General features: G+C 43.4%; 1 protein-coding gene across 1 annotated transcript; it reads right to left on the bottom strand.

Moving 5' to 3' along the window:
- Positions 1–10,318: 10,318 nt before the first annotated feature.
- LOC123106342 (chloroplast envelope quinone oxidoreductase homolog) lies at positions 10,319–16,932 on the bottom strand. Its single transcript, XM_044528540.1, has 6 exons — positions 16,852–16,932; positions 15,637–15,778; positions 14,644–14,735; positions 13,560–13,975; position 13,486; positions 10,319–10,597 (listed from the first exon to the last, which is right to left on the bottom strand). Exons 1-6 carry the CDS (start codon positions 16,930–16,932, stop codon positions 10,319–10,321), a joined length of 1,011 nt encoding a protein of 336 aa, XP_044384475.1.
- Positions 16,933–17,548: the final 616 nt, after the last annotated feature.

The raw sequence follows: 17,548 nt of genomic DNA on the forward strand, positions 1-17,548 counted from the left end.
GACAAACTTACGGGCATCCTTGAAGAGAGTAGGCCAATAAAAATCGGATTGCAATACCTTATGTGCAGTTCTATCTCCAGCATGGTGTCCTCCATAAGCCTCGGAGTGACACTTGCGTAGGATCTGTTCCTGTTCATGCTCAGGTACACAACGTCTAATAACACCATCTACTCCTTCTTTATAAAGATGTGGATCATCCCAAAAGTAATGTATTAAATCATAGAAAAACTTTTTCTTTTGCCGGTATGTGAAACTAGGTGGTATAAATTTAGCCACAATGTAATTAGCATAATCAGCATACCATGGAGCAGTATGATAATCATTTATGACATTTAATTATTCATCAGGAAAGCTATCATCAATAGGTAGTGGGTCATCAAGAACATTTTCTAACCTAGACAAGTTGTCTGCAACGGGGTTCTCAGCTCCCTTTCTATCAATAATATGCAAATCAAATTCTTGTAGCAAGAGAACCCATCTAATAAGTATAGGTTTAGCATCTTTCTTTTCCATAAGATATTTAATAGCAGCATGATCAGTGTGAATAGTTACTTTAGAATCAAAAATATAAGGTTTGAACTTATCACAAGCAAATACAACTGCTAAGAATTCTTTTTCAGTAGTAGCATAATTTCTCTAGGCATTGTCTAGAGTTTTACTAGCATATTGAATAACAGTTAGTTTCTTATCAACTCTTTGCCCTAGCACAGTACCTACAGCATAATCACTAGCATCACACATAATTTCAAAAGGTAAATTCCAATTAGGTGGCTGAACAATAGGTGTAGAGATCAATGCTTTCTTAAGTATTTCAAATGCTCCTACACAATCATCATCAAAGACGAATGGTATATATTTTTGTAATAAATTAGTCAGAGGCCGAGAAATTTTTGAGAAGTCCTTAATGAACCTCCTATAAAAGCCGGCATGACCAAGAAAACTTCTTATACCTTTGATGTCCTTGGGACACTTCATATTTTCAATAGCATCAACTTTAGCTTTATCAACTTCAATGCCTCTTTCAGAAATTTTATGCCCCAAGAAAATACCTTCATTAACCATAAAGTGGCACTTCTCCCAATTCAAGACAAGGTTAGTTTCTTCACATCTCTGCAAAACTCGATCAAGGTTTCTCAAGCAATCATCAAAAGAGGATCCATAAACAGAGAAATCATCCATGAATACCTCACATATCTTTTCACAAAAATCAGAAAATATAGCCATCATGCATCTTTGAAAGGTAGCAGGTGCATTACATAAACCAAAAGGCATACGTCTATAAGCAAAAGTACCGAAAGGGCAAGTAAAAGTGGTCTTAGATTGATCATCAGCTGATACAGGTATTTGAGAGAAACCAGAATAACCATGTAGAAAGCAAAAATGTGTATGTTTGGATAATCTTTCTAGCATTTGATCAATAAAAGATAAGGGGTAATGATATTTTTAGTAGCCTTATTTAATTTGCGGAAATCAATTACCATCCTACAACCTGTAATAATTCTTTGCGGAATCAATTCATCTTTATCATTAGGAACGACAGTAATACCTCCCTTCTTAGGAACACAATGGACAGGACTTACCCACTGACTATCAGCAACGGGATAAATTATACCTGCCTCAAGAAGCTTTAGTATTTCTTTTCTTACCACTTCTTTCATCTTAGGATTCATCCGTCATTGGTGATCAATAACTGGTTTGGCATCTTTTTCCAAATTTATTTTGTGTTGACATAGAGTGGGACTAATGCCCTTAAGATCATCAAGAGTATATCCAATAGCAGCAAGGTGCTTCTTCAGAGTTTTCAATAATTTTTCTGTCTCCTTCTCTAAAAGGTTAGCACTAATAATAACATGATATATCTTCTTTTCATCAAGATAAGCATATTTAAGAGTATCAGGCAATGGTTTAAGCTCAAACATGGGATCACCCTTGGGTGGAGGAGCATCCCCTAAGATTTCAACAGGCAAGTTTTGTTTCAGAATAGGTCCCTGTTTAAAGAACACCTCATCTATTTCCCTTCTTTCATTCATAAACATATCATTTTCATGGTCTAGCAAATATTGTTCTAAAGGATCACTAGAAGGTACGACAATAGAAGCAAGACCAACAATTTCATCTTTACTAGGCAATTCCTCTTCACGGTGTTGTCTACGAAATTTAGAAAAGTTGAACTCATGAGACATATCACCTAAACCAATAGTAATAACATCATTTTTGCAGTCTATCCTAGCATTAATAGTGTTTAAGAAGGGTCTGCCAAATATAATGGGACAAAAGCTATCTTGTGGGGAACCAAGAACAAGAAAATCAGCAGGATATTTAGTTTTCCACACAAGACTTCAACATCTCTAACAATCCCCATTGGTGAAATAGTATCTCTACTGGCAAGTTTAATTGTGACATCAATATCTTCTAACTCAGCAGGTGCAATATCATGCATAATTTCTCTATATAAGTCAATAGGTATTGCACTAGCACTAGCACCCATATCACACAAGCCATGATAACAATGATCTCCTATTTTAACAGAAATAACAGGCATGCCTACCACAGGTCTATGTTTATCTTTAGCACAAGGTTTAGCAATTCTAGCAGTTTCATCACAGAAATAAATAACATGCCCTTCAATATTATCAGCCAATAGATCCTTAACAATAGCAATATTAGGTTCAACTTTAACTTGCTCAGGAGGTTTATAGGTTCTAATATTTCTTTTACGAACGACAGTTGAAGCTTTAGCATGATCTTTTATCCTAACAGGAAAAGGTGGTTTCTCAACATAAGCAGTAGGAATAATAGGATCATTATAAGTGATAGTCTTTTCTTCAACTTTAATAGGTGCAGCTACTTTTACTTCTATGGGAGGATGATATTTAAACCACTTCTCCTTAGGTAGATCAATATGAGTAGTAAAATATTCACAAAAAGAAGCTACTATCTCAGAGTCAAGTCCATATTTAGTGCTAAATTTATGGTAAACATCGATATCCATAAAAGATTTAACACAATCAAACTTAGGTGTCATACCCGACTCCTTACCTTCGTCGAGATCCCAATCTTCAGAGTTGCGTTTAATTATTTCCAATAAATCCCATTTGAATTCAATAGTATTCATCATAAAAGAGCCAGCACAAGAAGTATTGAGCATGGTGCGATTGTTATTAGAAAGCCGAGCATAAACATTTTGGATAATCATTTCTCTTGAGAGCTCATGATTGGGGCATGAGTATAACATTGATTTAAGCATCCCCCAAGCTTGAGCGATGCTTTCTCCTTCGCAAGGCCAAAAATTATATATATAATTACGATCACGATGAACAAGATGCATAGGATAAAACTTCTGATGAAATTCCAATTTCAATCGTTTGTAGTTCCATGATCCCATATCATCACATAGCCTATACCATGTCAATGCATGTCCCTCCAAAGATAAAGGGAAGACCTTCTTCTTGATAACATCATCGGGCATACCTGCAAGCTTAAACAATGCACAAACTTCATCCACATATATCAGGTGCTCATCAGGATGTAATGTTCCATCTCCTGCAAAAGGATTAGCTAGCAGTTTTTTATCATACCCGAAGGAATTTCAAAGTAGACATTTTCATTTTCAGTAGGTTCAGTAGGTTGAGGAGCAACTCTTTACTCTACTGGTCGGGGTGAAGATACCCCGAACAAGCCCCTCAGAGGATTACTTTCCATAGTAACAAGTGACAGTAAATTTCAGCAGACTATATAAATTTTTCCTTACCAAAGGCGCCTCACTCCCCGGCAACGACGCCAGAAAAGAGTCTTGATGACCCACAAGTATAGGGGGTCTATCGTAGTCCTTTCGATAAGTAAGAGTGTCGAACCCAACGAGGAGTAGAAGGAAATGATAAGCGGTTTTCAGCAAGGTATTCTCTGTAAGCACTGAAATTATAGGTAGTAGATAGTTTTGTGATAAGATAATTTGTAACGAGAAACAAGTAACAAAAGTAAATAAAGTGCAGCAAGGTGGCCCAATCCTTTTTGTAGAAAAGGACAATCCTGGACAAACTCTTATATAAAGGAAAGCGCTCCCGAGGACACATGGGAATTATCGTCAAGCTAGTTTTCATCACGTTCATATAATTCGCGTTCGGTACTTTGATAATTTGGTATGTGGGTAGACCGGTGCTTGGGTATTGTCCTTACTTGGACAAGCATCCCACTTATGATTAACCTCTATTGCAAGCATCCGCAACTACAACAAAAGTATTAAGGTAAACCTAACCATAGCATGAAACATATGGATCCAAATCAGCCCCTTACTAAGCAACGCATAAACTAGGGTTTAAGCTTCTGTCACTCTAGCAACCCATCATCTACTTATTACTTCCCAATGCCTTCCTCTAGGACCAAATAATGGTGAAGTGTCATGTAGTCGACGTTCACATAACACCACTAGAGGAGAGACAACATACATCTCATCAAAATATCAAACGAATACCAAATTCACATGACTACTAATAGCAAGACTTCTCCCATGTCCTCAGGAACAAACATAACTACTCACAAAGCATATTCATGTTCATAATCAGAGGGGTATTAATATGCATATAGGATCTGAACATATGATCTTCCACCAAATAAACCGGCTAGCATCAACTACAAGGAGTAATCAACACTACTAGCAACCCACGGGTACCAATCCCAGACTTAGAGACAAGAATTGGATACAAGAGATGAACTAGGGTTTGAGAGGAGATGGTGCTGGTGAAGATGTTGATGGAGATTGGCCCCCTCCTGATGAGAGGAGTGTTGGTGATGACGATGGCGATGATTTCCCCCTCCCGAAGGGAAGTTTCCCTGACAGAACAGCTCTGCCAGAGCCCTAGATTGGTTCCGCCAAGGTTCCGCCTCGTGGCGGCGGAGTCTCGTCCCGAAAGCTTGCTTCTGATTTTTTCCTCAACGAAAGACTCCATATAGTAGAAGATGGGCATCGGAGGGCCACCAGGGGGCCCACAAGGCAGGGGGCGCGCCCAGGGGGTAGGGCGTGCCCCCCACCCTCGTGGATAGGGTGTGGGCCCCCTCTGGAACTTCTTGCGCTCAGTATTTTTATATATTCTGAAAATAGCTTCCATGAAGTTTCAGGACTTTTGGAGCTGTGCAGAATAGGTCTCTAATATTTGCTCTTTTTCCAGCCCAGAATCCGAGCTACCGGCATTCTCCCTCTTTATATAAACCTTGTAAAATAAGAGAGAATAGGCATAAGTATTGTGACATAATGTGTAATAACAGCCTATAATGCAATAAATATCGATATAAAATCATGATGCAAAATGGACATATCAAAGGGGAACTGCAAGAAAAAACGGCAAGCAAGTTGCTGCTCAAGTGAAGAAACCCAAGTCTAGACCTAAGCCTGGGACTAAGTGTTTCTACTGCAAAGGGACTGGTCACTAGAAGCAATAACTGCCCCAAGTATTTAGCGGATAAGAAGGATGGCAAAATGAATAAAGGTATATTTGATATACATGTTATTGATGTGTACTTTACTAGTGTCTATAGCAACCCCTCAGTATTAGATACTAGTTCAGTTGCTGAGATTAGTAACTCGAAATGGGAGTTGCAGACTGAACAGAGACTAATTAAGGGTGAAGTGACGATGTGTGTTGGAAGTGGTTCCAAGATTGATATGATCATCATCGTATACTCCCTATACTTTCGGGAGTAGTGTTGAACCTAAATAAATGTTATTTGGTGTTTGTGTTAAGCATGAATATGATTTGATCATGTTTATTGCAATACGATTATTCATTTAAAGTCAGAGAATAATTATTGTTCTGTTTACATGAATAAAACCTTCAATGGTCATACACCCAAGGTGAATGTTTTATTGAATCTCGATCGTAGTGATACACATATTCATAATATTGAAGCCAAAAGATGCAAAGTTAATAATGATAGTGCAAATTATTTATGGCACTGCCATTTAGGTCATATTGGTGTAAAGCGCATGAAGAAAATCCATGCTGATGGGCTTTTGGAATCACTTGATTATGAATCAGTTGATGCTTGCGAACCATGCCTCATGGGCAAGATGACTAAGACTCCATTCTCCGGAACAATGGAGCGAGCAACAAACTTGTTGGAAATAATACATACTGATGTATGCAATCCGATGAGTGTTGAGGCTCGCGGCAGGTATCGTTATTTTCTGACCTTCACAGATGATTTGAGTAAGATATGGGTATATCTTCTTGATGAAACATAAATCTAAAACATTTGAAAAGTTCAAATAATTTCAGAGTGAAGTGGGAAAACATCATAACAAGAAAATAAAAGTTTCTACGATCTGATCGTTGAGGAGAATATTTGAGTTACAAGTTTGGTCTTCATTTGAAGCAATGCGGAATAGTTTCGCAACTCACGCCACCTGGAACACCACAGCGTAATGGTGTGTCCGAACATCATAACCGTACTTTATTAGATATGGTGCAATCTATGATGTCTCTTACCGATTTACCACTATCGTTTTGGGGTTATGCATTAGAGACAGCTGCATTCACGTTAAATAGGGCACCATCTAAATCTGTTGAGACGATGCCATATGAAATGTGGTTTGGCAAGAAACCAAAGTTATCGTTTCTTAAATTTTGGGGTTGCGATGCTTATATGAAAAAGTTTCAGCCTGATAAGCTCAAACCCAAATCGGAGAAATGTGTCTTCATAGGATACTCAAAGGAGACATTTGGGTACACCTTCTATCATAGATCCGAAGGTAAGACATTCGTTCCTAAGAATGGATCCTTTCTAGAGAAGGAGTTTCTCTCAAAAGAAGTGAGTGGGAGGAATGTAGAACTTGATGAGGTAATTGTACCTTCTCCCGAATTGGAAAGTAGTTCATCACAGAAATCGGTTCTAGTGATCTCTATACCAATTAGTGAGGAAGCTAATGATGATGATCATGAAACTTAAGATTAAGTTACTACCGAACCTCATAGGACAACCAGAGTATGGTCCGCACCAGAGTGGTACGGTAATCCTTTCTGGAAGTCATGTTACTAGACCATGACGAACCTACGAACTATGAGGAAGCGATGATGAGCCCAGATTCCGCGAAATGACTTGAGGCCATGAAATCTGGGATGGGATCCATGTATGAGAACAAATTATGGACTTTGATTAACTTGCAAGATGATCGGTGAGTCATTAAGAATAAATGGGTCTTCAAGAGGAAGATGGACGCTCATAGTAGTGTTACTATCTACAAAGCTCGAATTGTCGCAAAATGTTTTTGACAAGTTCAAGGTGTTGACTGCGATGAGATTTTCTAACTCGTATCGATGCTTAAAAGTTTGTCTGAATCATGTTAGCAGTTGATGCACTTTATGAAATCTGGCAAATGGATGTCAAAACTGTATTCCTTAATGGATTTATTAAAGAAGAGTTGTATATGATGCAACCAGAAGTTTTTGTCGATCCTAAATGTACTAACAAAGCGAGCAAGCTCCAGCGATCCATTTATGGAATGGTGCAAGCATCTCGGAGTTGGAATATATGCTTTGATAAAGTGATCAAAGCATATGGTTTTATACAAACTTGCGGTGAAGCCTGTATTACAAGAAAGTGAGTGGGAGCACTATAACATTTCTGATAAGTATATGTGAATGACATATTGTTGATCGGAAATAATGTAGAATTTTCTGGAAAGCATAAAGGAGTGTTTGAAAAGAGTTTTTCAAAGAAAAATCTTGATGAAGCTGCTTACACATTGAGCATCAGGATCTATAGAGATAGATCAAGACGCTTGATAAGATTTTCGAATGAGTACATACCTTGACAAGATTTTGGAGTAGTTCAAAATGGAACAGTCAAAGAAGGAGTTCTTGCCTGTGTTGCAAGGTGTGAAGTTGAGTAAAGACTCAAAACCTGACCACAGCAGAAAATAGAAAAAGAATGAAAAGTCATTCCCTATGCCTCAATCATAGGTTCTATAAACTATGCTATGTTGTTTACCAGTCCTATTGTATACCTTAGCATCTTTCTGGCAAGGGAGTACAATAGTAATCTAGGAGTAGATCACTGGACAGCGGTCAAAATTATCCTTACAAGACTAAGGAAATATTTCTCGGTTATGGAGGTGATAAAAGAGTTCGTCGTAAAGAGTTACGTCGATGCAAGCTTTTTACAATGATCTAGATGACTCTAAGTCTCGATCTGGATACATATTGTAAGTGGGAGCAATTAGCTAGAGTAGCTCCGTGCAAAGCATTGTAGACATAGAAAATTTGAAAAATGCATACGGCTCTGAATGTAGCAGACCCATTGACTAAATTTCTCTCGTAAGCAAAACATGATCACTCTTTGGGTGTTAATCACATAGCTATGTGAACTAGATTATTGACTCTAGTAAACCCTTTGGGTATTAGTCCCATGGAGATGTGAACTAATCACATAAAGATGTGAACTAGATTATTGACTCTAGTGCAAGTGGGAGACTGAAGGAAATATGCCCTAGAGGCAATAATAAAGTTATTATTTATTTTCTTATATCATGATAAATGTTTATTATTCATGCTAGAATTGTATTAATCGTAAACTTAGTACATGTGTGAATACATAGACAAACAGAGTGTCAATAGTATGCCTCTACTTGACTAGCTCGTTGAATCAAAGATGGTTAAGTTTCCTAGCCATAGACATGAGTTGTCATTTGATTAACAGGATCACATCATTAGAGAATAATGTGATTGACTTGACCCATTTCGTTAGCTTGGCACAATGATCGTTTAGTTTGCTGCTATTGCTTTCTTCGTGACTTATACATGTTCCTATGACTATGAGATTATGTAACTCCGATTATTGGAGGAACACTTTGTGTGCTACCAAACATCACAATGTAACTGGGTGAATATAAAGGTGCTCTATAGGTGTCTCCAATTGTACTTGTTGAGTTGACATAGATCAAGATTAAGATTTGTCATTCCAATTGTCGGAGAGATATCTCTGGGCCCAATCGGTAATGCACATCACTATAAGCCTTGCAAGCATTGTAACTAATGAGTTAGTTGCGGGATGATGCATTACAGAACGAGTAAAGAGACTTGTCGGTAACGAGATTGAACTAGGTATTGAGATACCGACGATCGAATATCGGGCAAGAAACATACCGATGACAAAGGGAACAACGTATGTTGTTATGCGGTTTGACCGATAAAGATCTTCATAGAATATGTGGGGGCCAATATGAACATCCAGGTTCCGCTATTGGTTATTGAACGGAGACATGTCTCGGTCATGTCTACATAGTTCTCGAACCCATAGGGTCCGCATGCTTAAAGTTCGGTGACGATCAGTATTATGAGTTTTTGTGTTTTGATGTACCGAAGGTAGTTCGGAGTCCCGGATATGATCACGGACATGATGGGGAGTCTCAAAATGGTCGAGACGTAAAGATCGATATATTGGACGACTATATTCAGACACCGGAAATGTTCCGGGTGATTTCGGAGAAAATCAGAGTGCCGGAGGGTTACCGGAACCACCCCGGAAAAAATAATGGGCCTTATGGGCCTTAGTGGAGAGAGAGAGGGCTGGCCTAGGGCAGGCCGCGCGCCCCTCCCCCTCTGGTCCGAATTGGACTAGGAGAGGGGGGGCCTTTCCTTCTCCCTCTCCTCCTTTCTTTCCCACTCCTAGTAGGAGTAGGAAAGAAGGGAGTCTTACTCCTACTAGGAGGAGTACTCCTCCTGGCGCGCCATATAGGGCCGGCCGGCCTCCCCCTTGCTCCTTTATATACGGGGGCAAGGGGCACTTCTAGACACACAAGTTGATCATTGATCCCTCAGCCGTGTGTGGTGCCCCCCTCCACCATAATCCACCTCGATCATATCGTAGCGGTGCTTAGACGAAGCCCTGCGTCGGTAGCAACATCATCATCGTCAACACACCATCGTGCTGACGGAACTCTCCCGTGAAGCTCTGCTGGATCAGAATTCGTGGGACGTCATCGAGTTGAACGTGTGCTGAACTCAGAGGTGCCGTGCGTTTGATACTTAAATTGGTCGGATCGTGAAGACGTTCGACTACATCAACCGCGTTCTCATAACGCTTCCGTTTACGGTCTATGAGGGTACATGGACGATACTCTTCCCTCTTGTTGCTATGCATCTCCATGATCTTGCGTGTCCGTAGGAATTTATTGAAAATTACTACGTTCCCCAACAGATAATTAGCCTATTTTCTCATAAACAAACGTACAAATGACTAGTCTGTATGATTCCATCATAAGTATTCCTCTCCACTGTCTGCATGCAAGTCTGTTGGTAATATAATAGCATTATATTGACGACGATCAGCTCTTCATCTCAACGACAATCTTGCCAGTGGCATGGCCATCGATACTGCTCTGCCACGCCTTGCCTGCGTCGCTCAACGGGAACCTCGAGTCGATCACCGTCTTCAGCTTGTCTTCCTCGAGCAACCCGGCCAAGAACTCCAGGTCTACCTTGTTGAGCGACAGGAGCAGCTGGGGCACGAGGCGCTTCTTGGAGAATGTCACCCTATGCAGCACATATGTGAGGATGGCTGACAAGTTCGGCGTGATGTCTACCACTCTCCCGCCGTCACTCAACTGTTAGAATAAATCCGAGGTATACCGTCAATCTATCGAGGACCAAACAATCACACCAGCATGACACCGAGATTTGTTAACGAAGTTCACCATCATGGCTACGTCCCCGGGGCCTGACTACGAGCACTCCTCCCCATGACCACTCTACAATACCGCACTCTGGCCGCCCGGGCGCCGGCACACGCCGCCGGCTCCCCCGCGTGCCCGTGCTATTATGTTGGCATAAGTTACATCATGTGTCTACCCCTGATATATATGAGAGGCCTAGGATACAAGTGTCTATTAAGACACAACTCCTACCCTGTCTACACACAGTCCAAAACCAAGTCCAACTGTAACCTACCTTGTACAATAATGTTCGACATAATTCTAACAAACTCCACCTTGGCGAATATTCTTCACCACCTTGAATTCGTCCGTGCGCCGAACCTCCATGTACATTGGACTTGAGATACACCATGAGCACCGCTGCTACTCCCAGACTCCATGTGACTCCACCTGCAACTGTAGTCCCTTCTCGTCTTCATCACAGTCAACACTCGAGCAAAATTAAGTTCCTCGTTACTCTACTTTGTGCTCCCAACTTCTGGAGTATCCGCTCAACGCCATCACACACTGATCATTAATCTGCGTGAAAATGAACAACTCACATATTGAGTGTCACATATAAGAGTTACCTGAACTCAACATCACCGCTCTTTCATGACCGTCTGTCTCAAACTTGAAGGAATTTCACCGTCGCCCTGTGTCACTTTGAGTCAAATTCACAGTTGTCTCATCTTTTTTTTCCCGGATAGTCTCTGACATGTCCCATAGCTATAGCACTCCGCCTCCTTCTGCCTTGTCATCCGCACTTCGCCATGTGCACTGAAAACCACAGAATATACGGCCATGTACTATCTCAGCTTTTGACAATTTCAGACCCTCCGCCACTTTCTCAGATTCTCCATGGTCAACTCCTGTCCATCTTTCGACACCGATAGACCCAGTCACCAACTTGAATCCGGTACTCGTCAACACTGCTTCAGCACCCCCTGCACACTTTGTCTAACAACATATCTGACCACCGGTGCCCTGGCCTGTCGCTGTGTCCCGTGCTTACCGCACGCCTCGCCGCTATCACCGTGTCGAGCCTCTGTTGTCCTGGTCGAGTCTCCCGGGCCGCGAACCCACAGCACTCAAACCCCTACTGCAGAGAACCACCGATCATCACCGACCGATGCCGAGTATCACGTCTCCATCAGACCACTGATACCCAGTCCGATGCACGTGTCTCTCGCTATCCTGCCGAAATAGGCTTCGACTCTCCGAATTCTTACGCCGTAGCCCCTCCATCAGCTCGGAGTGAAGTCGTCCATCAGACTCCAGCTCCACCTTCAACATGACTCCATGGTAGATGATCAGTCCACCCTCGCGCCCCGTCGACTTCAAGCTCTCTTATGTGTGCACTGCCTTGAATCAACCCTGCGCCATAGTCTTATCGAAGCCGCACAAGCCCTCGGGCCCGCACCACGTGTTTCCACGCCCCAGAAGTCGGTCACCATCAGCATCACGCTCCTATGTCGTCGTCGCTGAAATCACCGTCGTCTTCTGCTTTGACCGACATCCCCATCGATCCGTCAGACAGTCCAGTCCGACCCAGCCGAATTATCCGACTGCAACCATGTCCCACCCTGCGTCGTGTCCGCCCGCACACCTCCGTGCATTGCGTGACACCCTGTGTATGCATGTTCCCTGCACGCGCACTCCAGACTCCTCCAAGCCTTATGCGTATGTAGTTGTCCTTGCCTTGTCGCTGCCCATTGTAATGTTCTCAGCTTGCTCCTTGGTACCGTCCTTAAGCACATCAGCAAACCGACCGAAGAAAAAAAACATGTCCATGCAACATGACCGTAGAGTTCAAATTGCACAATCCCTTCTCTTCTTCCTTTAATTCCCTTTGCTGTACCGCTCAACCAGGACTTAAATCATGCCTGCCATAACATGTACTTACAGCAACGACTCAAACTTGGACTGTTTTTTTTTCATACAAATCTCACTTCGTACGTACAACCCTGCACGTCTTGACACAGAGCTCCCCAGCCTCGCGCATAGGCCTGGTGCGTCCAGCCCCGCCTGGGCCGCTGCTCTACAGCGCCAACCCACATGGGCGCCTAACCTGCGCCAGAGCCGCCGTCCGTACGCTATGTCACGAGCTTCCATGCGCACACGCCCTCGATCTGATCTCGCCCAAACTTCATACACGCCGCCGCGATTTGAGGCTGTATCTCGCCGAGACTCGAAACATCGAGGATTTCCGCTGTACGCCTTGCTCCACGTGCGCCCGAGGGTTTCTGCACGCCAACACGCGTCTGCCGTCAGCTTTCGAATCGATCTGCCGATCTCGATGCTTGCCTATGCGCCTGTCGTCGCTTGCACGCGCTCTGCTGCACGCACCGCTGCCTTCCGATTGCTTCCTAGCAGAACTCCCGCCGCCCATCGATCTTTTCCGGTCGCAGGTCTCGACCACTGACCAATTCGACGAATTCTACTCCGATCTCTAGATCAACAACCGCAACCTCAAATCGAACCTTGCTCATGATACCACTTGTTAGAATAAATCCGAGGTATACCGTCAATCTATCGAGGACCAAGCAATCACACCAGCATGACACCGAGATTTGTTAACGAGGTTCACCATCATGGCTACGTCCCCAGGGCCTGACTACGGGCGCTCCTCCCCATGACCACTCTACAATACCGCACCCCGGCCGCCCAGGCGCCGGCACACGCCGCCGGCTCCCCCGCGTGCCCGTGCTATTATGTTGTCATAAGTTACATCGTGTGTCTACCCCTGATATATATGATAGGCCTAGGATACAAGTGTCATATTAGGACACAACTCCTACCCTGTCTACACACAGTCCAAAACCAAGTCCAACTGTAACCTACCTTGTACAATAATATTCGACATAGTTCTAACAATGGCTGGAAAGACGACCAGTTGACAGCGACGGTGCAGTGAACCACGTCGTCGTACTTCCGGCCGGAGGGGCTCTGCAAGGTCGCTCCCTCTGGGGTCCTGTAGTCCATCACCTCGTTTGCGCCCAAGCTCTTCACAAGATCTATGTTGCGGTCGTCGCAGGTGGCGTTAACATGAAGGTTCGCCAGCTTTGCAAGCTGCACGGCATACAGGCCTACGCCACCAGAGGCAGCGGTGATCAACACGTTTAGAGGCTTGCCGGTGCCGTCAAACTTGGAACCAATGGACCTCAACGCCTGGAGCACAGTGCCTGCGGCAATGGGAAGGCCAGCGCCCTCAGCTGCAGAAACCTTAGCTGGCCTTTTGACAGTCAGGTTTGCGGATGCTACAGTGTACTCTACAAGTCCACCTCCATTCTGAAACAACAAATACATTGTCATGTTGATGAGTTTACGGCAATATTTTTTAAAATGAAGAGGATTCTTCTTAAACTATATTCTTTTCTTTTCTTTTTCTTTTTTTTCGACAAGGGAAATGACCCCGACCTCTGCATCAGAAAGATGCATACGACCAACTTTATTACTAAGCAAAACAGTTTGACAGGTCTTAAAGTCTCAAAAAAAAAAACAAGAAGATGTTCACAAAGAGCTAAAAAAAAGAAGGCACAACCGCCTAGCAAAAGAAAGATAGGAAACTAATTGCCTATCCTATTACATGACTGCCATTCAAACCGGTTGAAAATAGCCTGTGCTACCATCTCCCATCGGATAGATCCAGTAACCAAACGCTCCCTGGCCTCCGTCGGAGTGAGTAGCGACCACATACGGATCAACGTAGTGGCTCGGAAGATAACTTGTAAAAAATAAGTATTTGTTGTTCTGTTAAAGACCAAATCATTTCTGCAATTTTAGATAGCCCATAATAAAGCACATACTCACGAATGTGTCTCACTGTTCCGGGCACTATCCCATCAAGCCACATCCCAAATGATGTGTTGATATTATTCGGAGGAAACCATCTTCTTTTCTAAGTATATGGAGATGGAAAACATGGGAAGATGTTGTCATGAGTGAAGTTCACTTACAAGAGAGTTCAACTTGGCGACAACTTGATCACCCGCTGTGAGACCATTCACTCCAGGACCAACATCAACAACTACTCCCGCGACATCAGGCACTGCAGGAAAAGGAGCAGTAGAGATGCAGCTATTAGCACATTGTTCGATGAATTGAGTAACACACACATACACACACACACACACATGTTATCTTTATCACAACGAAAAGGTAAGAGACACTCTAGATAGATGTTAAAGGTGAAGAACCAAATAACATAGTAAGGCCCCGCTTGAAACGCCGGATAGGAAATATACAGGAATATGAAAGGAAATCGCAGGCAAAAGATAAGAATTGAAAACATAGGGAAAACTGCAAGTATGCTGTTTGGAATGCAGGAATTGGGACATCACATGAATCCTAAAAGCACAGTCAAACACAGCCTTAAGCCCGACCTGTCACTGAATCTTGCTGCCTACAACTACCAAGTACGTCTGGCCAAAGAACATCCTGCAATCATCCTTTCTCCACCACATGTTCTTTCTTACCCCAACCTCATCTTCTTCATGCACGGTTCCTTCTTTTCACTCTGTGCTAGCTTTCGCTCGAGCGCGGCTATTGTAGCTGCGGTGCCTCGGTCTTATTATGCGACGAGACGGAAAAAGTGTGGTTGGACTGGATGTTCAGAATCCTGTGAAATTCCTGTACAAGTGAAGGAAATCGATTCCTGTCCTTCGCTTTTCCTACGACGGTTCCTGCGCTCCAAACGACATGAAATTTTCCAACGTGAATAGTGTTCCTATATATGGGTTTCCCGTGTTCCAAACAGGGCCTAAGACACAACAGGAAATGGAAATATTGACAGTTGATAAAACTGAAAGACAGACATCATCAAATGAAGTTCTCATAACCACCCTTGGTGCTATTTTGCTGTCTATACATAGGAAACCTCCAAACAAAACTCATGATAGATAGAAAATGGGTAGCATCCACACGGTGACACTATGACTGAGGATAGTTACCTGGAATAAAAGGCAGTCTACGAGGCAGCAGAGGCCGCAAGTCCCCTTTCTGTATCTTCCAGTCAAGTGGATTGACGGTCGCAGCTTGTAGTTTCAACAGGACCTCATTCCTCTTTGCTGAAGGGACGAGGACTTGTGCATGCTGCATTAGAGAGATTTCAGAATCACATGGTTATAGTAGGTTTTACTGGTTTAACTCCATGGAAGAAGGAAACCTTGATGTTTACTGTTTTTCTTTCTTTCCAAAATATTTAACTAATTAATTTCACGGTAACATCTTAACTAGTCCTAAAGCCGTGTATACATGAGAACGAGAGAAAATATCTAGTGTAACACATCACAACCAAACAAACCACTCAATCGATCGTACAACCACCTAGTGCCCCTCACAAATTAAATTATAGAGCAAAAGCGTGATTAAGCCACCTAGCTGCTGCTCCCGGTGGCTTTCCTGCGGTTTACTGGTGTCCTAAGCTGCGACGGTACGGTGGATGTGGTGTGCTCATTGTCCAAGGGGTCGTGCTCTGTGGTTGCTCCAGGACTCGAGGTCGATCGGCATCTCTTCTGCTCTAGGGTGAGCGCTTCTCAGGTCCGTTGGTTCGACGCCTTTCGATCCAAGACGAGAGGGAAGGGTCCCTCTGCGGCGCGAGAGGAGGAAGATGTTTGGATTTCTCTATCCTGGGAGTGTCAGCTGAGTTCATACCCTCACTCTGTACTGGTAGGTCCTCATCGTGCTCTTGCCGGTCGCTACCCTTGGCACCAGTTTTGCTGCGGTCTTCGGCTAGTGCAAGCATTGGGCTATGTTTTTCTTTACTTTCGTGCTTGTGCGCTGCGTTGAGTTGTAAACTTACTAGAGTGCTCCCTTGTATCGTTGGGCCGATGTGGTCTGTTCTATGTGTGTAACTCCTAACCGGTCGATGGCTTTGTTAATTCAAAGCCGGGCTCTCCGCGAGCCTTCGTTCTAAAAAAAAAGCCACCCAGCTGCCATAAAAATAATTCTCCACCAAGGGAGAGGCACAGGAAACAACTAACATAGACTCTAATGCTTACTAACTAATCAAATAGGCAGTGAATCGATCAGCCATATCATCCTTTACCACCAACCTCGATCGCCGACCGGAATACAGAGCAAACTCGCAAGCTTCGGCCCTCTTCCCCGCGCGTTATCCAGAATAAAAAGAACACGTGCAGAGCTGCGGGGCCGGTAACTCCTACCTTGAGGCCGGCGGTGCCTCCGCCGCAGGCGTCGTAAAGCACGGCCCGCATCTTCGCCGGCGTCGCCGTTGGGGTGGTCATGGCAAAAGAAAGATAGCCAATGGAGGGGAAGAAGCCTCGTGACTCGTGAGGGCTGTTTGTGTGTGCAGTGTGCTTTAGCTGATGCGTGGGCGGGCTGGTTGGCTCTCTAGTTCCTCATGGGGTACACGGGCGGTGTCTGGGCTGATATCTATACACACACGCGCGGACGCGAGGAATCCTGGGTTTTGGCTTTGGACTTTTCTATGCGGGATGCCCCACATCTAATCAGAAAAGCATGCATTATTAAGTAAGTACGGTTGTGCTAATTCTCAGTTGTCTCAGTCGATGAGTTTTATTTCTGCAATTGATCTTTTCTTAGGTGATTTGTACAATTGATCTGTGATTTGTCGCTGAGGTATTCCTCTCATCCAAAAACATACTGGGCTGTTATGTGATTAGATAAACAGTAAACTGTAGATACAAATTGGAAGCCATCATTGCCAGATAGCAATGACCCCTTTCCCTCCGTTTCTTGATTTAGATACAGGCTATCAGGGTTAGATAGGCTTAGATGTAAGTTGATCCAAATCTTGAGACCTTCCATCACTATGGCGACTTTTCCTCTCCTGAAACCTACCAGAGGCGATTTCCTCGTCTCCTCGGAAAATCGCCGTTG

This window comes from Triticum aestivum, chromosome 5A, assembly GCF_018294505.1.
Source record: "Triticum aestivum cultivar Chinese Spring chromosome 5A, IWGSC CS RefSeq v2.1, whole genome shotgun sequence".
Taxonomy (NCBI): Eukaryota; Viridiplantae; Streptophyta; class Magnoliopsida; order Poales; family Poaceae; genus Triticum; species Triticum aestivum.

Excerpts from the sequence above, each read along its gene's own strand:
- LOC123106342 (XM_044528540.1), bottom strand. The coding sequence starts at position 16,932 with ATGACCACCCCAACGGCGACGCCGGCGAAGATGCGGGCCGTGCTTTAC. Across the intron at positions 14,736-15,636 it reads TAGACTGCCTTTTATTCCAG|TGCCTGATGTCGCGGGAGTA; the intron begins GTAACTATCCTC and ends CTTTTCCTGCAG. Across the intron at positions 13,976-14,643 it reads TCGCCAAGTTGAACTCTCTT|AATGGAGGTGGACTTGTAGA; the intron begins GTAAGTGAACTT and ends TTGTTGTTTCAG.